Raw genomic sequence first — 24,293 nt, forward strand, 5'->3', positions numbered from 1 at the left:
TAAAAGGAAAAGATTTATATGGGCGAAAGATCACAGACATTGGACAAAGTATGATTGGAAAAAAGTGTTATGGACAGACGAATCGAAGTTTGAGGTGTTTGGATCACACAGAAGAACATTTGTGAGATGCAGATCAACTGAAAAGATGCTTGAAGACGCCTGACGCCATCTGTCAAGCATGGTGGAGGTAATGTGATGGTCTGGGGTTGCTTTGGTGCAGGTAAAGTGGGAGGTTTGTACAAGGTAAAAGGGATTTTGAATAAGGAAGGCTATCACTCCATTTTGCAGCGCCATGCCATACCCTGTGGAAGGGTATGTTCAGACGGTGGAAACCTTTTCCACCTTGTGACTTCTCCGCGCAGCTAGTGGCAACGGGATGCCAATGCAGTGCATCGGCATCCTGTCGCAGCATCCTGCTCCTGATTAGCAGCCTGACAGCATATAGAAAGAAATAGCTGTCAGTCATTGCCTACGACTGTCCACAGACTCCTAAGTATAGAAAAACAGGGATTTCCATCAATTTCCATCATTGTTGCCATTTTCAAGGTTTCTGCTCAATGTTACAATTTTTCATTGATATTTTGATAAATCTTTACTTTATATTTCAGAAATAAATTGTGAAATTGTTTTCGTTGTAAGCCATATTTCTGGGGGAAAAAAGGGGGAGTTTATTTGCCGGTTCCATTCCCTTTGACAGATTTACAGGGGTGAATGGCACAGAAATGATTCTAGATGCCAGAAATCTTTGCATTTTGTTGAGACTCTAAAGCCTCACCCAGTGTCATTAAGTGGGAAAGGAACAAGTTTGTCCTTACTCAACAATGCAGAAGCTTTTTCTTAAGAGTGGTTTTATATTTACTTAGAGTCCATAAAACCGGGCAGACCTTGAACTGTAACTTCTCAGGCATTGACCCTGACGTCAATAATTTAAAGAGAACAAGATCAGGACCAAGAATAGAATCACTCGTACTTGTCAGGTTCAGCTCAGCGGAGGTTCTCCAGGATCACCAAACGTAAGATATTAGTTTGTGGGCACATTTATACTTGGTCAATTTTCACCTATAATAAAGAAGAATCGATTCTGCTCTGCCCTTTCCTAGAATCTTCTTAATTTTGATGAATAATCGTGTTGGGATGTTGTAGAATTTTAAGTGGGTAATATGAGAATTATCGCACATTTGCACTGGTCAATCTGTATTCTTAGTCCTGTACACATGGAGGGTTTACCAATGGCAATAGAAAAATTTGGACACTTGGACATGGATTTCCATTGGATGGTACTAACGCTATTTAGCCATGAATTATTAGAATATTGTTTAGGTCATGAACTACTGTATAATCCTTATGTGTAGGGTTAGGTTCCGATTCTGCGACTCCACATAGAACGGTTACTTAAGCCAACAATCTTCTTCTTGATACTTACGCAGTGAAGACAATCTTTTCTGTTGGTGTTTTAATTGAAATCGTTACAGTAGGTTTATATTGTTTGCTTATAAATTTTAATCCGATCCATCGTTTATGGTAAAGTATTGTAGACGGCTTATAGAAACAGCCGTGTGTCTTTAAACCTTACGCGTTCACAGAAAGCTTAAACATTCATGAAGCTTCAGTAGCAACCACAATCTTGTTTGTTCTTCTTGCCGTATCTTATCAGATTATTAAGTGTGCAAAGAACGATAATCGGATAATGATAAGTTTGGCTTCTTTCTACAGAAATACAGTAGCCGGGAAATTTATGGAGGTTATCATATAGTTTGTTTATTTATATGAAGGACTAAAGTTCACGGTCTTATTTCTCTTATGTGGGCAGATACATATATACAATTCATAGGACACCAATTGGCCTCTCCTTAAAGGGAGTCTGTTGGCAGAACCCTGTATATCAACAAAGTCCAGCAGATAGATAGGTTAGAGGCACCTGAATTAAACAGTATTATTCTGCAAGAATTGGTGTGCCTGAGGGGCCACATGGTGGCTCAGTGGTTAGCACTGCAGCCTGGCAGCGCCGGAGTCCTGGTGTTCAAATCCTGCCAAAACAATCTGCAAGGAGTTTGTATGTCCTCCCCGTGTTTGCATGGATTTCCAACCCGTATTCCGAAGACATGCTGATAGGGAAAAATGTACATTGTGAGCTCTATATGGGGCTAACAAACTACATTTAAAAAAATAGAATTGGTGTGTCTGGTGCTTTTTTTCCCCAATATGCAAATGAGCAATTTCCTCATTGTTCCCAATAACTCATTTGCATATTGACAAAAACAAGGATATCGCAGCAACGGAATTGCCAATTTACAAGGGAAAATACTGTATGATTCAGGTGACCCTAACCTATCTATTTGCAGTGCTGGGTTATGGTGATACTAATAAGAAATATAAATAGGATAAAGTCTTCAATAATAAAGCATACAGAGAAGTAATGAATTCCCTTTTTTTCTCCCTACTAGTTCTGGGTAAACATGAAGAAACCTGTAATCTTAATAGCTGTCATTTTACCTCTCTTGCATGAAATTGCAGGTGAGTAATATCCAATGAAATTATGCAATATAATAATATAGTAATAGACTGTATATATATGCAGCACTATGTATTGGTTCTGTCATATAGATAGTAATAATACACACATCATAAAGGTCTCAGGCTTGACCACATATCAGCTCCGGTTTGAATGAAACCATAATAGGGCACCAATATAGGTGCATAGGACTTACAGTACTGAAGGGACTCCTATTGCAACCCATTGACTGTGGTGACCATGACTTCTAGTTGCAAAAAGATAGAGCAGTGTTCCATCTATTTGCAACTAGTAGGGTTGAGCGATTGAGATCGGGAAAGATCGGATCCCAATTGGCGATTTAGCAAATTTCACGATCAGGATCAGCTGGAAAATGAACGAAAATCAGATTTTAAAAACTATCCTGAAATCTCAAGATCGGCTCAACCCTACTCCATAAACATAAAATAACTAGGGTTGAGCGATTGGGAAAGATCAGATCACGATCAGTGATCAAGCAAATTTCACTATTGCGATCGGGATTGGCTGGAAAATGATTGGAAGTCAGATTTTAAAAACGATCCTGAAATCTCAAGATCATCTCAACCCTAGCAACTAGACACCCTAGGCGTTGCAATGGGACTCCATTCAACATTGGTGAAGGAATCGCAGGATGACTCTGCAATCTTGGCAGCTAAAGTCGCCATCATCCTTGATGGGAAGCACTTTGCTTACCCTCTTCTCCAGAAGCATTGCTTAGGATACAAGATTCCCTACACCAATTTGGCAGTAAGGAGAAACTGTGTGCCCTAGACCAGTGATTGCGAACCTCTGACATTGCATGTGAGACGTATTGGCAGCTACTTATTGTGTTTTTGCAATAATTTTTACTGACATGTCCACGGTCCTGTCCTGGCTGCCTTCTGCTGCATCCTATAGGTGTTGCTACACTTACGTCCCAATGCTGAAGAACACCGGGGCACTATGTACAGCGTCCCGGCGTTCTTCAGCACCAGTGCACCCAGGAGGTGGCAGCAGTGGACGGCCAGGACTAGAGCGTGGACAGGTGAACAAAAATTACACTGGTCAACACAAAAAAAATCATCAGCAAAAGTAACATGTCTGTTTTATGGAGTTTGATGTGCTGATTCCAAAAACTATTCCTATGATATTAACAGTTTTGTAAGGTCAAGCATTTTTTTCTGCTATGTAGATTACTGTTTGTAAGGTCACCATTATATTTCCTATACATTATAATAATGATGCTGCTCCGTGGAAACTATACGTGCTACAGAAAAACTATATACATTGAAATGAGGACAAAAAGCTGATTCAGAAAAGTACAAAGTCAACTGCAATGATTAAAAAAAATGTTGTTTTTTTTTGTAGACCTGTTGTCACTATTCTGTGTGGGGGGTGGAGGAAAAAAAGGGGGTCAAATACCATGGCTAGGCATTAAAAAAGGGGTCATATACTGCTTGCCAGGTATAAAAGGGGGTCAACACCTTGTGGGGTCCATAAATAGGGGGTCAAATACTGTGTGGGGGCCATAAAAAGTGGTCAGATACTGTGTGAAGAGAAAAAGGGTTCATAAACTATGTGTGTGGGGGCCAGAAAAAAGGGGCCAAACACTGTGGGAGTGGCATAAGAAAGGGGTCATCTACCGGGTGGGAGGCTAAAAATACATCATATACCTGGTGGGGGGCTAAAAATGAGCCATATACTGGGTGGGGGGCTAAAAAAAAAGGGGGTCATATACTGAGTGATGGGCCAGAAATACAGATAATATAAATACTCAAAAATATAACATATCTCTCTATATTATAAAAATGAATTCTTGTCTGTCTGTCTGTCTGTCCTCTATGCGCGACCAAATGACTGGACCGATCTTCACCAAATTTAGCACACAGATACTTCAGGTGTCCGGGAAGGTTTAAGATGAGGCCCCAACTCACTTGGACGTACCGTTCCGGAGATACAGCTTTCCCAACATCCTGACACCCCCCCCCCCCCCATTAGCCAATACAAACCTGCAAGTCTTTCACTCATATTCTAACTGCAATACACACGGTCACTCCACATATACAATCTAACACTGATATCCAAGTTGAGATACACACATCAGAGGATTAGATACTCAAGTAAGCACCCAGTATCACATGCCAGAGGATTAGATACACGCATCTGCACACAGTTTCACACGCCAGAGGATTAAATCTGCGCTTCTGCACACAGTTCCACATGCCAGAAGAATAGATATGCAAGTCTGCTCAAAGTACCACACGCTGAAGGATAAGATACACAGGTCATCACACAGTGTCACACGCCAGAGGATTAGATATGCACATCTGCACACAGTTCCACAACCCAAAGGATTAGATACGCATGTCTGCACACAGTACCACACACACCAAAGGATTAGATACACAGGTCAGAGCACAGTATCACACACCAGAAGATTAGATACGCACATCTGCAAAGTACCAAATGGCTAAAGATTAGATATGCGTGTCTGCACACAGTTCCACTTGCCACAGGATTAGATATGCACGTCTGCACAAAGTAGCACATGCTGAGGATTAGATACACAGGTCAGCACACAGTATCACATGCCAGAGGATTAGATACACACATCTGCACACAGTTCCACATGCCAGAGGATTAGATATGCGCGTCTGCAAAAATTACTACACGCCAAAGGATTAGATACATAGGTCAGCACACAATATCACATGTCAGAGGATTAGATATGCATGTCTTCACACAGTACCACATGCCGGAGGATTAGATATGCACGTCTTAACACAATATCATACGACAGAGGATTAGATACGCAAGTCTGCCCATAGTTCCACAAGCCGCAGGATTAGATACGAGCCAATGCACACAATACCACATGCTGGAGGATTGGATAAGTGTTAATGCACACAGTTACACACGCCATAGGAGTAGATATGCACATCTACACACAATTCCACATGCCAGAGGATTAGATATGCGAGTCTTCACACAGTACCACACGCCGGAGGATTAGATACGTGCGTCTATGCACAGTTTCACATGCCGCAGGATTAGATACGTGCGTCTGCACACAGATCCACACGCCGGAGGATTAGATATTCACGTCTTTACACAATACCACACAATGGAGGATTAAATACGTGCGATACATGCGTCAATACACAGTTACACATGCCGCAGCATTAGATATGCACGTCTGCACATAGTTCCACATGCCGGAGGATTAGATACGCATATCTTTACACAATACCGGAGGATTAGATATGCACGTCTGCACACAGTACCACACGCTGGAGGATTAGATAAACAAGTTAGCACACAGTACCACATGCCGGAGGATTAAATATGCATGTCTGCACACAGTACCACAAGCGCCAGAGGATTAGATACATGCGTCTTCACACAAATCCACACGCCAGAGGATTAGATATGCGCCACTGGACACAATACCACTCGCCAGAGGATTAGATATGCACCAATGCACACAATACCACACAGGGGAGGATTAGATACGCACCACTCCACACAGTACCACATGCCAGACAAATAGATACGTGCATCTGCACACAGTACCACACGCCGGAGAATTAGATACACGGCTTTGCACAGGATACCACATATTACAGTTTTACTCCAGGTTTCCATAGCAATACAGCCATTTTTTTTCCACTATTTTATGTCAGCCTTAAAGGGGCAGGGTGCTGTGGATGACACTGTTACCCAAGGTCACATACACAAAGCTTTACTCCAGGTCTCCATAACAACCGATTGCAGGTTTTTCACTGATATCTGAAATGAGATACACATGATCACATGACGTTTATGGACACACACAAACGATATACAAAATACACCAGTGCAAAGTTGGACAATTGATATGGGGCCACTACATAAAAAAAAAATTAAATATACCCGTGTGAAGCCGGGTCCTCCTGCTAGTGTGTGTGTGTATATATACACACTGTGTATATATATATATATATATATATATATATATATATATATATATATATATACAGTATATATACTAGAGTTACAAATAATACAAAATTATGGATATTTCTAGATGTGACACGGCACCCAAGTTAGGGGGCATTCACACGGAGTAAAGTGGTGCTGATTCTGCCACGAAAACTTGCAGCAGAATCAACTCCGATAAAAAGGCTCCCATTGAGTTCAATGGGTTCTATCTCCCGCGTGAAACACATTGAAATCAATGGGAGGCTTTTTATCAGCGCTGATTCTGCTTTGAGTTATCATGGTAGAATCAGCACCACTTTACTCCGTGTGAATGCACCCTTAAGCTGGATTTTTTTTTTACGAATTTTGAAACTAGTGGCACTCAGGAACGTACCGGTGAAGGCAGCGCTGTCGGCTTTCTAGCAGTATATAATGTAGCAGGTGCAAGATGACGTGAAAGGTTCTCTTTAAGGTCTAGCTAACTCTTGAGCTCTCTGTTGTTGTATTGCATCTTCGGTTAGTCCAGAGATGGAAATGCTAACATTAGAATAAAAAGCATGCAAGGTAGAGCAGTATGCGCCTATAGTTTAAAAAAACAAAAACAAAACCCGTACCCATCTGATCCATGTTCGGCACAATATCTACAGATGTTCAATTAATGCCAAGAGCTACAAATAAATTATCTAAATATACAGAGGCACCTTCAGTACCTGTCGAGCTAGTTTACCTGGCGCCATGCTAGTTAATGTGTAATCGGAATATTTTATGGTAAATTTTCTGTTACCATGGAGACCTCATTTTGAGTATTAGACATATTTAGACCTCGTAATTCATAATGGATGTCAAAGCAAAAATATGCAGGGGAATTTCCGGGGCTCCAATGTAACAGAATAGTTTACATTCTGCCATCGCTCTGCTGCCTGCTCCTTTGCTTTGTAAGGGTAATATATTACAGTTTTAGTTTGACATATTCTTGGGTATATTTTGCTTGAATCTAGAGTCGAATCTAGAGGTGACACTACCGTAGTGTGAACCTACTCTATGAGATTGCTATCAACTTTGCTCTAATATAAGAATATTGAAGTTTCGTATCAGTTGTATCAAAGTTAAATGGATTGTCCAGGAGGAAGAAATTGATGGCTGAGACCTCAGAGTGGGTTACATAAAAGGATCAATGGTGGACACGGGTTATCAATGTGGGCAGGGATAGGCATCTTCTAAGTATGACATGGGCCTAGGCCATAGAGACCAACAGGGCCCCAATAAGAATCACATTGGGAGCAGTGGGGATCGATTATAATTGATTGCCTTTATTACTTTTTATTTTTAACCCATTTTGACCCCTTTGTCATAGGTTTCTGTTATACAGCCCTTTTAATGCAGATCTGTCAGACATTGCTGCCTTTCATAAGGCATGCACAATTTTTTGGCAACAAAATGTGGTGCAAAGTCTGCCAGCCTTGAACTGATATTAGAAGGAAAAAATGTCTAAATTCTTGCAAGACGTGCCAAATCTAACACACATTTACAGGAGTAAGACTAGGGCTACATGGTTAGAAATGTCACACTGACAGTCACAACTAATGGTAGCGAATGCCAACAATCCTGCAAAGTTGAATTTTTGCTGTCAGGTTGTGGTCGTGGCACCTTGTGGCTTGCAACACAACCAGGCTTACTAGCTTTTTGTGATATTATGTGGTGCAACTAGCTTAATATGAAGCTTGTTCCATCATCAATAAATCTATACACTATAATATGGAAAATATTAGGTAGGTTAGACCAGGGATCCAATCTCTATAGCCATTTCTATGTAGTAGCTATAAGGACATGCCACCGACATGTTGTGTAGGTGAGGAGGAGACAATGCACTTTTGATAACAATGTATTCCATATAGCCTTTATACTTTGCTAATGATACTATTTTGGCTGTCTGCAGCCGTAGATCTCAAGCTGAATAATGCGACTTATGACAATCGGCATACTGGCAGCCTCGGCGACCCTGTGAATCTCTGCTGTGAAGTTATTGGCAACATGAAAGAGGAAACCCTAATCTGGTACCGTGGGACCCGACAAGTGGACATCAAAGCTGAGAACAGTGTGAACATCAGTAATGTGTGCATCCCAGAGCTGACTGTAGAAGACAATGGAGCGAGCTTTACCTGTCTATTGAAGCGTAACACCACCATCAAGCTTTCTCTGCAGCTGAATGTCCTATGTGAGTCCCAAAAATTATTCTGGTCTAGTAAATCCCCAACAATGAAGAACTGTAAGATTTACTTTCTTCTGAAGTGTATTATTAATGTGTGAATTACACTTGTAACATAGACATGGGCCCTAACATGTCTACAAGTGTCTATGACTGTGAAAGTAAAAGTAGGCTTTGAGGCCTAGTAGAAATTGATGTGAGTTACTACAATCACAATTCTACAGATTATGTCGGTGCTATATAAATAATGTAACAGACCAGAAAAGTAGGACCAACTTCATATAAACTCTATTTGCCACAGTATGAGTTAAGAAGTAAAAGATCCGCGCTTACCCTCAGAATAGTTGAATAATCGCCTTTATTTAAAAATCACAAACAGGGATCTTCATCACTACGCGTTACGGGACACCTTGGTCCCTTTTTCAAATGCAAAAAATTTGGATCTATTTTTGCACTTGAAAAAGGGACCAGCGTGTCCCGTAACGCGTAGTGATGAAGATCCCTGTTTGTGATTTTTAAATAAAGGCGATTATTCAACTATCCTGAGGGTAAGCGCGGATCTTTTACTTCTTAACTCATACTGTGGCAAATAGAGTTTATATGAAGTTGGTCCTACTTTTCTGGTCTGTTACGTTTCTATACGGCTGGATCTGCTCCTGAGATTACCCTGTGTTATTTTTCTAGCTATATTTGGGCTGTGACATATCACAGCTGAATAAGGTGATTATCCCTACACTTGTTATTAGAATCTTCTGTTACCAAGTGATAATGCACTAGGTGTAGCGCGGTGCTTTCTCTTTTTGTTTTTCTATATAAATAATGGGAATACATAGATATATATGATCAGGACTCTTGGCTATTCCTGATTATACCGCTGCCGTGACCTCTGGATTTCCTGTCTAGTACTTATACTGCTACCCTTGGTGTATCTGTGTTAATCATAGAACAGCTCTTGCTCCGGTAGACCTGGCCTGATGTATGTAATACTACTGCAGTGGTCAAGTGATCATCAGGCTAGTCTTAATCTAAAATTAGGAATGTCTTCATTAGATAAACCCCCTATAGTTCTACCATAGTCAGGAATTCATATCCTTATGGCCTTTGATCAAGCACATTGGAGTATTGGACGCTCATTCCTTGAGCAATTGGATTCACTAATATTATTCCTCTTCTGAGTCCAGTATAGGAAGGTTAAGTTTATGCCTATTCCAGAAATACACATATAATAGGACATACAGATGTAGCAGAGTTATATTGACTTTCTGCAGTGGGATACATTGTGTTATGTCAGTCCAGGTAGCTGCAACGGGGCTAAGGGATGGCAGTAGGGAATCTCGCCCTGCACTACTCCCACTAGCTATCCCGGTCCCTGCCTCACGGGTGTGGGTCGGCTGTACTCAGGCTAAGCCTGACCCCGACAGCTCCTCTCTCACTGACACCGTAGGCCTAGAGGGAAGTGGGAGAAGGAATGCCCTATAAGATCTCTAGGGACTGGAGACTAAAGGGGGTCACCCCTAACGAACAAGTGAAGCTGCTACTGACAGGGACTGACAAGGGTGTGTGCTGACTAACAACACAAGCAGCACACAGGAAACATGTAGGAAAGAATTCCCCAAACCAATATGGGAAGGAACCATACACTAGGAAACAAACACAGGGAAACTGAGTAGAAATCAAAGGATAAGGCAATTCACTCACACAGTCAATTATAAACGGAGGGAGGATTGGTGAACACAGAAGGGAAAACACACACACCAACTTGTTCACCCAAAACCTCCCAAAAACCAACCACGGAACTTCCTCTATCCAAGATAACCACCTACTCCTCCTGCTAAGGCCTAGCTCTGTAAAAGCGACACTCAGCACAGAACCATGGGAGGCATGGGTTTAAATACAGAGTAGAGACCACTCCTCCCAGGTGCAAATGGGAGGACAGACTAATTAACCAGGAAATCAAGCTGCCTACCAACAGTGCGTGCGAGCAAGTCAGAAGGTGTGCACCAATACCCACGACACAAAATACTCCTAACAGGATCCTCCCCTCAAGGAGAAGACTCCGGATTCTCTAGGAGCATCCTTCTTCGGGAACTCCTTGTGGAATTTCTCCACGAGTCTGGGGGCTGACATATCCGACTCCAGAACCCAAGAATTATCTTCAGGACCGTATCCCTTCCATGCCACCAGATACCGTAGCTTCCCCCGAACATATTTGCTATCCAGAACTCGGGATATCTCATACTCCCCGGACTCAGAAACTGGTGGAACCTTAACTGGAGACGTTCCCTTCTTGGCCTTCTTTAACAAGGAGACATGGAAGACCCGGTTTATCTTCCACCTTTTAGGTAGTTGCAGCTGTGCCGCCACTTCATTTACCATCTTGTTGATCTTAAAAGGACCCACAAACCTGGGACCCAGCTTCTTGCTAGGAACCTTCAACCTGATATTCTTGGTGGACAACCAAACCATCTCACCAGGGAAGAACTGCAACTCTCCTCTCTTCCTATCCGCCTGGACCTTAGCCTGGTGCGACGCCCGCACCAGATTCTCTCGGATACGGGACCATACCCCTTGCAGCTTTTTAGAAAATAGCTCCTCCTCCGGAACTGGGGACGAAATGGAAGAAAATACTCCGAAAACAGGATGTCTACCACCGGAGCAAAAAAAAGGTGTGGTACCTGTGGCGTTGGAATCATGGTTGTTTAAGGAAAATTCTGCCAGGGGAAGAAAGTCAGCCCAATTATTCTGATTCTCTCGAACAAAACACCTCAAAAACTGTTCCACATCCTGATTCTTCCTCTCTGTTTGCCCGTTAGACTCCGGGTGAAACCCGGAGGAAAACGACAGTGTAACTCCCAACCTGCTGCAAAAAGCCCGCCAGAATTTAGCCACAAATTGCGGACCCCTGTCCGAAACGATCTCCTCGGGAAGACCATGCAACCTTACAATTTCTTTAATAAATGCCCCTGATAGTGTCTTGGCACATGGCAGCCTGGAAAACGGGATCAAATGGCACATTTTCGTGAAGCGGTCAACGACTACCCAAATGACCGTGAAACCCTTAGACACTGGAAGGCCCGTGATGAAATCCATAGACAGATGAGTCCAAGGTGCCTTAGGAGGTTCTAACGGATGTAGAAGACCGTGGGGACGGGTATGCGACGCCTTGGCTCTTGCACAGACCGAACAATTTTGAACAAACTGCAAGACATCCTTACTCCACCCTGGCCACCAAAAATTCCTAGACACCAATCTCATGGTCTCTGAAACCCCCGGGTGACCAGCAAGAACCGACTCGTGACACTCCCTCAGGAGACTTTGTCGGAGAGTAGTTGGGACAAACAGCTTGTTTCTAGGTATCTTGGAAGGTGCAGCGTGTTGCGCTTCGATCAAGGCTTTCTCCAATTTCGTGCCCAATACTGCTACCACCACTCCATCCCCAAGAATAGTGGCAGGCGCCTCTCGTTCCTCATCGGTCGACATATACCGGGATAAAGCATCAGCCTTAACATTCTTTGAACCCGGCACATAAGTCACGGTAAAATGAAACCGCGCAAAAAATAGAGCCCATCTGGCCTGCCGTGCATTTAATCTCTTCGCCGACCCAAGATAAACCAAATTCTTGTGATCGGTAAATACCTGGACTGGCCTTCTGGCCCCCTCCAGGAAATGACGCCAATGTTCGAACGCTAGTTTTATTGCCAGTAGTTCTCTATCTCCGATGTCATAATTCCGTTCAGAGGCAGAGAATTTCTTAGAAAAGAAGGCACAGGGATGCGTACCCTCCTCGAACTCCTGAGAAAGTACTGCACCCACCCCCACCGAGGAGGCATCCACCTCCACTCGGAAGGCCAACCTCTCATCCGGCTGTCTCAAAATAGGAGCGGAGGAGAATCGCTTCTTCAATTCTTCAAACGCGGCTAGCGCCTCTGGCGACCACTTAGCACAGTCAGCCCCCTTCTTAGTCAAGTCCGAGATGGGTTTCACAACCTCAGAAAATCCCTTAATAAACTGGCGATAATAGTTGGAGAATCCCAAGAACCGTTGGACCGCCTTTAGGTTCTCAGGTCGCGGCCACTCCAAGACTGCCCTGACCTTCTCAGGATCCATCTCGAACCCCTTGTCCGATAGGATATAGCCAAGGAAACATAATTTATTGACCGCGAACACACATTTCTCCAGCTTAGCACTTAATTGGTTAACCCTCAGGAGATTTAAAACCTCTCTCACTCTCTCCCAATGAGTCTCCAAATCCGGGGTGTAAATGAGTATATCGTCCAGATAGACCACAACCCCCCTCCCTATGACGGCACTTAGTACATCATTAATAAAATTCTGAAAAAACGCGGGCGCATTGGTTAGACCGAAAGGCATCACCAGATTCTCAAAGTGTCCTAGGGGTGTGTTAAACGCTGTTTTCCACTCATCCCCCTTCTTGATTCTCAGCAAGTTATACGCCCCACGTAAATCTATTTTACTAAACCAGCGAGCTCCCGTAATCTGGCTGAAAAGATCCGAGATCAACGGGATGGGATAGGGATTCCGCACCGTGATTTTATTAATCTCCCTAAAATCCAAACAAGGGCGCAACCCTCCATCTTTCTTCTTTACAAAGAAAAACCCCACTGCTATTGGGGACTTAGATGGGCGAATATGCCCCACCTCTAGACTCCCCTCAATATACTCTTTGAGCGCCTCCCTCTCCGGAATAGTGAGATTGTACAACCTTGTCTTGGGTAACACTGCATTAGGTATAAATTTAATCGAGCAATCATAGGTGCGATGTGGTGGTAATGTCTTGGCTGCCCTTTCCTCAAAGACCTCCCTGAACTCACATATTTCTTGAGGCAAATTGTCTATAGACAAAGACAAAACGGATATGGGCAGACATCGACCATTACACCCATGCCCCCAAGAAACTACTGTCTCGGTCTCCCAGTTGATAATAGGGTTATGTTGCTTCAGCCAGGGCCACCCCAACACTACTTGTGCTGGTAACTTAGATAACAAGAACAAGTCAATCTCTTCCCTGTGGCCACCCACAATAAACTCCAGACCCTCCACCTGTTTGGAGATGACAGATTGCTGTAGAGGGGTCTTATCAATAGCCCACACCGGTATCTGAGACTTCAAGACCAAAGGACTCACCCTTAGTTGCTCGCAAAACTCTGAGTCAATAAGGTTGACTGCCGAACCACAATCAACCAAAATCCGGCACTTCTGCCCATTTACCCATCCATCAAGGGTCAACCCGGCAGTCTGAGTACAGGAAATATGCACACCTCCCTCCTTAGTAGGTTTTCTCCCTTTACTCTCAATAGACCTGGGGTTATTACCCTCCTTGGCGAACCATTCTCTGGAGGGGCATACCCTTGCTACATGTCCCATCCCTCCACACACAAAACAGCGTACTGTGCGGGACCCTTCACTCTTGGGTCTAGCACTTCGCACAGTGGCCCCAATCTGCATGGGTTGGTCCCCCGGGTCCTCTCCAAAAACAGAGAATTGAGGAGGGCTAACCCCCCCAGGACTCTTGTCTCCACGCTCCCGGAGGCGCCGTCCAACTCTAATTGCCAGCTGCATGGCCTCATCTAGATCTCCCGGAACAGGGTGAGAAACTAGATGGTCTTTAACCTGGTCCGAGAGCCCTGTCTCAAACTGACTAAGTAGAGCGGGGTCATTCCAGTGTACTTCTGCTGCCCACCTACGAAACTCTGTGCAATATTTCTCTATAGCGTGATCCCCTTGCACCACACGTCGTAGGTTATACTCAGCCGTGCGTACCCTGTCTGGGTCGTCATACAGTAACCCCATTGTGGAGAAAAACGCCTCTACAGTTAGTAAGCAAGCTGAGTCGGCTGGTAACGAATGTGCCCAGATGAGGGGATCATCTCTCAATAAAGTAATAATAATCCCAACTCTCTGTACCTCAGAACCGGAGGAAAACGGCCGTAGCCGGAAATACAAAAGACAGTCCTTTTGAAATCGGAAAAAATCTGACCTCTTACCTCGGAAGGGTTCAGGTAAGCTGACTTTTGGCTCCAGAGGCCGACCCACAGGGGCGCTACTCACCTGCCTCTGTATGCCCTCCACCTGAGAGGCTGTGTGTTGAGCTAACTGCTGTACTTGAGATACGCCAGAAGCTTGGATGGCATCCATTCGTAGCTTGATCCCCTCCATTTCAGTGGAAATCTGCTGCACCGCCTGGTACAACTGTTTCAGGTCCGTCATAATGCAAACGAACCTTTCCTTTTTTTTTTTTTTTACCGGCTGAGTGTACTGTTATGTCAGTCCAGGTAGCTGCAACGGGGCTAAGGGATGGCAGTAGGGAATCTCGCCCTGCACTACTCCCACTAGCTATCCCGGTCCCTGCCTCACGGGTGTGGGTCGGCTGTACTCAGGCTAAGCCTGACCCCGACAGCTCCTCTCTCACTGATTCCGTAGGCCTAGAGGGAAGTGGGAGAAGGAATGCCCTATAAGACCTCTAGGGACTGGAGACTAAAGGGGGTCATCCCTAACGAACAAGTGAAGCTGCTACTGACAGGGACTGACAAGGGTGTGTGCTGACTAACAACACAAGCAGCACACAGGAAACATGTAGGAAAGAATTCCCCAAACCAATATGGGAAGGAACCATACACTAGGAAACAAACACAGGGAAACTGAGTAGAAATCAAAGGATAAGGCAATTCACTCACACAGTCAATTATAAACGGAGGGAGGATTGGTGAACACAGAAGGGAAAACACACACACCAACTTGTTCACCCAAAACCTCCCAAAAACCAACCACGGAACTTCCTCTATCCAAGATAACCACCTACTCCTCCTGCTAAGGCCTAGCTCTGTAAAAGCGACACTCAGCACAGAACCATGGGAGGCATGGGTTTAAATACAGAGTAGAGACCACTCCTCCCAGGTGCAAATGGGAGGACAGACTAATTAACCAGGAAATCAAGCTGCCTACCAACAGTGCGTGCGAGCAAGTCAGAAGGTGTGCACCAATACCCACGACACAAAATACTCCTAACACATTGCTTCAGTGTGTTCTTATCACAGAAATGTTTTTTTTTTTTTCAATGACTTGTTTTCTTCTATGATAAGATATCACTCTATGGCAAGTTATCCCGCTGCTAAATTTGGGTTAAATCTGCTTCATGTGTAGTTGGCCTAACCCATTGAATTTGGTAGGTCCAGCAGGCTGGCTTATGTGTTGACTACACATTGCCACCCGCAGCTATGAAATAAATGGCATAATATTCATTTGTCTCCATGATGTTTCTTCACAGTTCCTCCTGTGCTGTCTGGAGACACACAAATCAATGCGGAAGAGGGTAAAACAGTTGATATTACTTGTGGATACAAGGCCAACCCGGCCGCCACAATGTATTGGCTACAGAATGACAACGTATTCACTTTACCTAACAACTTCAAGCAGGACTTGACCACTGACACCCTGAAGATTACCATAGAAAAGGTGGCAAAGAAAGATTCAGCGAACTACACATGTGTAGCTTTATTGCCCGATGGCAATTTCACCACCAGAGTCTTCGAGCTGATTGTTGGAGGTAAGACTAAGAGTTATCACAAAGCACCATATTGTCTGGCTCATGTAACCTCCTCTTGTCTACACGTCTGCTATCCATATTAGATGAAGGTTGGCCAAAGTTGACAAATTGCCAAGACCAGCTCAACTATCTAATGCCCAATACTTGCGTTCTCAGGGGCAGCGACTTACTTCTCCCTGCTCTTTGAAAATTCATGCTTGGCCGAATGTGCATGCGTAAGATGGTATCAGAAGGAAGTTTTCTGCCAAATGAGCTTTTGGCCAATATAGTGGGTTTTCTGGTCCCAAATGGATTTCCACAAGATAGGTCATCAGTATCTGATCTGTGAGAGTCCAACATCCAGACACTGCACAGATCAGCTATTCCAGCAGCTGTTCTGAAAGCTGCAGCATTGGAAGGGGAATGTATGCATGTTGATCCTATACAAATAATAGGAGTGGTGTTGCAATTCCCCAAAACCAACACTATACAGTGGATGTGGCTGCTGCACAGTTCCTATTATGCTGGGTTCACACCTGCGTTCGGATCTCCGTTCTCAGGTTTCTGTCTTCTGCATGCAGAAGACTGAAACCTGTTATGCCGAGTTCGGCCTTGAGCGCCGGTGAGCGTTTTATGCTCTCCACAGCGAGACCGGTTTTTTTAAACCGTCACAGAGTACTGCATGTCCGACTCTGTGTCAGGTTTAAAAAAAAAAAAAAATGGTTTCGCCGCGAAGAACATAAAACGCTCACCGGCGCTCACGGCCAGACACTTTTCCAACCCATTCAAATGGATGGGTTTGGAAAGATGCCGGCAGGTTTCAGTCTCCTGCCCAGTTTTGTGCAGGAAACGGAAACCTGCAGAACGGAGTCCCGAGCGCAGATGTGAACAAGCCCTTACTTGAATAGTAGAAACCAATACATGCTCCCTGTCCACTGCAGCACCTTGCAGCGCATAAAGACTACTGGAACAGATGATCTTTTTACTCCTAGGCCAGTGACAGTGACAAGGGGACATCCTCTACGTCTGGAGGAAAGTCTCACCAGCAACATAGAAGGGGATTCCTCACAGTAATTACAGCGAGGTTATGGGCGTCTCTGCCCCAGGAAGTGGTGATGGCGGATTCATTGAGCAAGTTCAAAGAGGGTCTGGATGCTTTTCTTGAAGAGAATAATATTACGGGTTATGGGTTCTAGATTTTGTTAAGAACACGTTGATCCAGGGTTTTATACTGACTGTCAGATTGGAGTTGGGAAGGAACTTTTTCCCCTGAAATGTGGCAATTGGCATAAGCCTCATGTCCTATAGTGGCCCCTGCACAGTCTTATGCCCCATAGTGGCCCCTGCACACTGTATTATGCCCCACTGTGGACACCCATGAACAATTATTATACTCTGGGGTCTTTTTAGACCCCAGAGTATAATAATCAGAGACTGAGAGGGGATACAAACATAAAAAACAATGTTATTTACCTATCTCCCGCTCCGCTGCAGTCTTCTGTGGTGACGGCCTTCTTCCATGACGTATGGGACGTCACATGACCGGGACCTGCGTCCCGGTTCATGTGACGTCAGGGAGCATCCAGAAGTAGGCCTGAACCTGCCCGGAGCGTGGAAAGGTAAGCAACATGTTTTTTTATGTTCTCTTGCCTTTTCCGGACCCCCGATCGTTATACTCAGGGGTCTGAAAAGACCCCCAATATAATAATGATGTTTGTGGGGCCCGTGGAGACACTTACCGATCCCGGTTCCTGGAGTAACTCCAGCCGGTAACGGGGAAAAAAAAAACCGCAGCATTAGCGGGTTTTGCCTGGCCCCTAATGTCCCGGGCCCTGTGGCAGCCACTACCCCTGCTACCCCTGTAGTTACGCCACTGTCTTCATCCAACCGTGTTGTACCCCACAGATTCAATACTGATGACCTATCCTGTAGAGCCAGGTGAGATAGCAACAGATCAGCCTTAGTATCGGGTAAAGATAGTAGGCTTGCCACAGTCACATGGAGACATAGAAGGGAGTTGTGCTGGTGATGTACAGCAAGGAACCACACTACCTACAGAGGTGGATACCATATACAAAGATGCTGGAAGCATTTGACAGTCTGGATTGAGCGCTGTAATCCCACCAGAGTTCAGGGCCAGTAGACACCACTACTGCTACTATTGCAGCCCCTATAGCTATGCCCCTAGAAAACAGAAAAGAAATCAAAGGAGTTTAATCAATCTTAGTGGGGTGAGGGTAACCTGTGGGTCCCATTGGCTTATAGGCAGGTAAGAGCTGCAACCTCAATAGTGACCCCTTCAGTTTTACCCTGTGCAGGACAAATTTAGGTTTGTAATGGATAAAATATAGATTTCCCAACAACTCCATATATCGAATGGACTAATGGGACAAGTATTGCAGAGTTTGTTATCTTTTTCCACTTATTTATAGAAACCACGCATGTCAGTTTTATAACATGAACTATAAAACATTGCAATGTCCTGATCATATGGAGGAATGTGGAATCTGTTCTCAGTGTTACTGAAGATCACTCGCTAGTTAGTTACTAGTTCTAAGACCTATCAATGGTTAACTCGGACATTTCTCGCCTTCCATCGTACAGTCATTACCTTATTCCTAGTATTATCTGGTATTGAGTGAAGCTTAAAGATTACCTTTCATGTCCTCTGGGCACATGAGGTGTGATACATCGCTAGAAAGTCAACAGTGTGCTGAATTCAGCGCACTGTCGGCTTTCCCGTTCTGTGCCCCCAGGGAAGAGCTATCGGTGCAGTTACTGTAGCTCTTCACCGTCAGAAGGGAGTTTCAGACAGTCAGTCAGCAACATCCTTCCTCACATCAGTGACTATTGCGCTGTACTGTGAGAGGGGGAGCGTTCCTTACCGACCAAGGATGACACTGAGCGGTGAGGAACGCACCCCCTACTCCTGATAGTACTTGTCCTTAGATGTGGGGTCACAGAACGGGAAAGCCGACTTTCTAGCGGTGTATCACACCGCATGTGCCCAGGACACGAAAGGTCCTCTTTAAGGGTATGTTCACATGTGGCATATATGCTGACACTTTTTTTCCATGAAACTCCAGGCAGAGAATCTAGTAAATCTCACACAGGGAGAAAATCTGCAGCAGAAAGTGACCGGCAATGCATCAAGTCAATTTATATTGCAGATTTTCACTGTGGATTTAACCCTTTGGAATGCATAACATATAATCCGTGGCAAAATCCACTACAAATCTGCATATAGCATGAGCAGATTATTCTGCAGACTTGTCTACTGGACAATATATCTTGGGTGGATATACCCTAATGGTGGGTACCAAGAATGTGACTAGAGTCTATAAATCTATATATACAATGGTTCAAAAGTTACAATCATAATTCATTCTGGGACAACCATTGTAACATGAGACCATAACACTATAGAAAACTTGTAATTGGTTCCCAAGATCCCAAAACGTCACCAAAAATATACTCCCAACTTTCCAATGACAGGAAGAAGGGACGGAATTGTTCCGAAATGGGGAAAATTTAGCCCCACCCACTTCCACTTTGACACCACCCAATTCATTTCTCTTTGTGCCCACATGGTATACCCCCCCCAGTATCCCCCACTGTAGAAAGTTCTTCTCCAAATGCTCCCAAAGTTTAATGTTCCCCCTCCTGTTGCCCCCATAGTATAATGTCCCTCTCCCGGTACCAATCAAACATAGAAAACCTAATACTAACCTCACTGCTGGACACAGATTATTTGACCTCAGGATGTAATTCCCACTGATATGGATAGTGAGACAGGAGCCAGAATACGGGGAGGTATCAGATGACGAATATAGATATAGCAAATTCTCACACATAAACGTTAAGTTGTAAATCACTTTCTATGATGATGACAGGAACTTGTTTGGAGTTCTGTACATACTAAACCGTATCATCATACTAATGCTCCTTTAACTAATAAGTCCTTATACCAGTTGGTTGTAGTGAGGTAAGAGTTTTCCATATAGATCAGGGGTAGGGAACATACGGCTCTCCAGCTGTTGCAAAACTACAACTCCCAGCATGCATACTTGCTCTGCTTTTCTTGGAACTCCCATAGAAGTGAATGGAGCATGATGGGAGTTGTAGTTTCACAGCAGCTGGAGAGCTGAAGGTTCCCTACCCCTGATATAGATCGTAAGCCTGATTATAAGTTGGAAGATAAACTTATATATGATGTCTTCTTCACAGATCGGAAGGTTGGCCTTCCTGTGGAGGCAATCGCTGCTGCAGTTGTGGTCGGAGCCCTCATCATTGCCTTTGGACTGTTTGCACGGAGAGACAAAATATTGAAAGTGGTAAGTTTTAAAATTCCTTGAAAGAAATATGATTTATCCAGGTTATGATGCAACTAAAAAGATCCCTCACACAGAAAAAGAGAAATCTGAGCAGGATCACGAAAGCTGCGACTAACATCCCATAATCAATTACACAGTCAGTCACAAGTATATACAAGTACATACTAAACTCTCCTTACATTGTCGAAGTTTCAGAATCCTCTAAGTGCCTGCTGCTTGCAGACATGTACAGGTAGTGAGGATAACCAGCCTCTCTACATTCATCCTGTAAAGAAAATCAGCCCCTCCTTCCTCTACTCACTGTTAAAACATCTTGCTTTTGAAGATAACTAAGGACATAACTTCCCTTGTAACAGGGAGTGAACAGCAAAGTAGCTAGAAGTGGGAGCACCTTGTACCAAGTGTCTGTTTTAGTGCAGGTGACCAAGCTTTAAAAGTCTGTGTTCATGGTTTGGTTTGCTTGACAAAGCAACCTCAGGAATGTATTATTCTGGAACTAAGAGGAGTATATTACAGTCTGCTTAGTATTCTTTCATATTATTCCAAGTTTTTCCAGCCATTTCTTTTTGCACATTTGTGGTCAGTATTGCTTCAACCTAGATAGTTATCAACCCAGATCAAATGTACTTTTGATGTACAGAATACTCCCTATTGCTGAAAATAATTCTTCTACAATTCTTTAGTAGAACAGTTATAAGGAGATTCCCATGTAAGATTAGTTACATTCCACTTTAACATGTGATGTCTAATATACAGATAACGCCCACAGGGAAATATTCGTGGAATTATCTGCTGGGCTACAGAAAGCTGCCTCTTATGTCTACATAAACTTCTCTACAAACACATATAATAGATAGATAGATAGATAGATAGATAGATAGATAGATAGATAGATAGGAGATAGATAGATAGATAGATAGATAGATGATAGATAGATGATAGATAGATAGGATTGTTGGGGACATTAAGGGGTCCCCATGATAGAGTATGTTGCTGAGTTCCAAATTAAATATCAGGCCTGAAGTAATTACGCCCATTATCAGGTCTGGAGAAGCCACACACACACAACTGATGGTGTATCAAGTGAGTTCTAATTTAATGGTGCACAAAGGTGGTTTAAATACAATACAGACAAGAGCAGGTTGGACTATTCTAATAACATAACATGGTTGGCATAAAATGATTGGTTATAAGATAAACCTGGCACATGACTATTGGCTGAGGCCTTATGTATTTTGCATATCATTACAGCTTAATGGACTTTGTACTTTGTCCTTAAACAAAGAAAGTTTCAAAAACACTTATGTGTGAACTAACAGCTCACACTATGTCTATATGCATATATCATGGAAACAGAGATAAGATGTCATGTTGGTGCTAAATGAGTCTCAGTGACCTCCATATACCATGAAGATAAGATATACAAATAGCCAGCTGCGACTTACTTACACAGTTTATGTGTGAAAGGTTACAAGATGACTGACAAAATACAAAGATGGAGGATTTGACTCTAACAGGATGATAGATAGATAGATAGATAGATAGATAGATAGATAGATAGATAGATAGATAGATAGATAGATAGAGTTAGATAGGAGATAGATAGATAGATAGATAGATAGATAGATAGATAGATAGGAGATAGATGATAGATAGATAGTTAGATAGATAGAGTTAGATAGGAGATAGATAGATAGATAGATAGATAGATAGATAGATAGGAGATAGATAGATAGATAGATAGATAGAGTTAGATAGGAGATAGATAGATAGATAGATAGATAGATAGATAGATAGATAGATAGATAGATAGATAGATAGGAGATAGATGATAGATAGATAGTTAGATAGATAGATAGATAGATAGATAGATAGATGATTCAAACACACACACAAGTTCAGAACTTAGAAAGTATACCATTTATATTGATCTCTTTTGCACAGAGGGATAACACACATAATGATTGTACAGGGATGATCCAGACAATGATGTCATAGTACAAGGATAATACACACAGTGAGGTCACAGTACAGGGATAATGTGCATTATGACATCATAGTACAGGGATAACGTACACACCAAAATATCACTGTACACTGTGACATCACAGCATATGAAGAAAGTAATTATGATGTCCCAATGAAGTAATGGCGGTAGATTCAGTTTTCCACATCCCCTTCCAGGCCCATAGTTATCACTAACAGCACCCAAGGTCTCAGTGGAAATGGCCCATAGTTGTTTGGGTCCATAACAGCAGCCATGTTTGCTACCCTGGTAAGTTTTAATCTTCTAAAACAGATACATGTGTATGTATTTTATAGGATTACCAGTCACAATGCAAAGGATTACTATCGGATCTGATGAGAAGATCAGATTGTATACCACTGTAGATCACTTCTTGAGGATCCTAGTCATGGTGTAAACTCACTTCCTTGGCTCATGATCCTTGTACTAACTCCTCCACTTGACTTGCTACATCTTGCTGGGAATGTTCTGAGAAGGTTTCTTGTGTAAACTCACAGTGTCAGTTCTGGTGTGACTCATGACTAGTCATTATATAAGTGGAGGGTTGAAGATCCGGTCATAATCCTCACAGCTGCTTGTACTAGTTCTATGGCACCCACCAGCACCTCTGCTACATGGATCAGCTAGCATATCGCTGTGTGTTGTGCCAGTTGGCAGCCACAACTATTTTTTCTTGGAGTAGACTAATACCAGAATGATTTGCTATGTCAGTTCTTATAAATATTTCTTGTGCCTGACTTTTTGACTTTGCAATGTATTACGAAGGCAGGTGGAACAGATACAGAGAAAGTGATGTACACTTTGGTCCTATATAAGTCCTCTTTATTATATCAGGCACCACTTGTGCAATGCATTGAAGATATTTTGTACATGGATTAGAGAAAATTGTATACACACTGCAGGAAGGAGTCATTTTTGTAACTATAGTAGAAAAAGGATACTGTGAGATTTTTGGCAGGAGGCTGGGGAAGGTAAAAAAAAAAAAAGAAAGAAAAAAAACAAAAAACATACGCACCTGTCCCCTGCTCTCCCGTGACCCCATACCGCTGACATCTAGGGTCCTTTCCTTAAAGGGGCAAAATTATCAGCAAAATTATTCTGTATGAGCCCCACATATGCCTGAATAGCCTTTTTAAAGGCTATTAAAAATCACTGTGAACTGAGGTTAGTAACAAGGAGTGAACAGCAAATTAGCTAGAAGGGAGACACCAAATGGCAGGGGAATTAGAGAGTTTTCCAGGCAGAAAACAGCAACATTTGTAAGGCTGTCACTGATACAGAGGGAGAATGCTCTTGTTGTGTCTCTGGAGGAATGTTAAAGTATATCTTTCTGGATCACAAGAGGAGTGCTGAAATTGGAACATTTGATTCCATTAAAAGGGGTTGGCCACTTTCAGACCAATATTGAGAGACCAAAGTATTGTGTGTCTAATAAAAAGTTGCACAAGTTTCCAATATACTTTCTGTATCAATTCCTCACAGTTTTCTACATCTCTGCTAGTTGTCATTCATTCTACTTACTGCCAATGGATAAAAGTCAGTCCATGGTCATGTGATGGACACAGGTGCAGAGCTCGTTACCAGGCAGACGCCTGATTACTGTGCTGTGACTATAACGAGCTGTGCACCGGTGTGTGCATCACATCACCATGGACTGTATATCACATCACCATGGACTGTCCATCACATCACCATGGACTGTCCATCACATG

General features: G+C 43.2%; 1 protein-coding gene across 1 annotated transcript; it reads left to right on the forward strand.

Annotated features, from left to right (window-relative positions):
* Positions 1-947: 947 nt before the first annotated feature.
* On the forward strand, positions 948-21,383 carry TMIGD1 (transmembrane and immunoglobulin domain containing 1). Its single transcript, XM_075266384.1, has 6 exons — positions 948-1,013; positions 2,445-2,514; positions 8,409-8,687; positions 15,964-16,242; positions 20,449-20,555; positions 21,312-21,383. The coding sequence occupies exons 2-6, from the start codon at positions 2,457-2,459 to the stop codon at positions 21,381-21,383; spliced, it is 795 nt and encodes a 264-aa protein (XP_075122485.1). The 5' UTR covers positions 948-1,013; positions 2,445-2,456.
* Positions 21,384-24,293: the final 2,910 nt, after the last annotated feature.

This window comes from Leptodactylus fuscus, chromosome 2, assembly GCF_031893055.1.
Source record: "Leptodactylus fuscus isolate aLepFus1 chromosome 2, aLepFus1.hap2, whole genome shotgun sequence".
NCBI lineage: Eukaryota > Metazoa > Chordata > Amphibia > Anura > Leptodactylidae > Leptodactylus > Leptodactylus fuscus.

What these genes read in the sequence shown, in the direction of transcription:
- TMIGD1 (XM_075266384.1), top strand. Translation starts at nt 2,457, where the DNA reads ATGAAGAAACCTGTAATCTTAATAGCTGTCATTTTACCTCTCTTGCAT. An exon ending in TCTCTTGCATGAAATTGCAG is followed by an intron (nt 2,515 to 8,408) that starts GTGAGTAATATC and finishes GGCTGTCTGCAG; the next exon opens with CCGTAGATCTCAAGCTGAAT. An exon ending in CTTCGAGCTGATTGTTGGAG is followed by an intron (nt 16,243 to 20,448) that starts GTAAGACTAAGA and finishes TCTTCTTCACAG; the next exon opens with ATCGGAAGGTTGGCCTTCCT.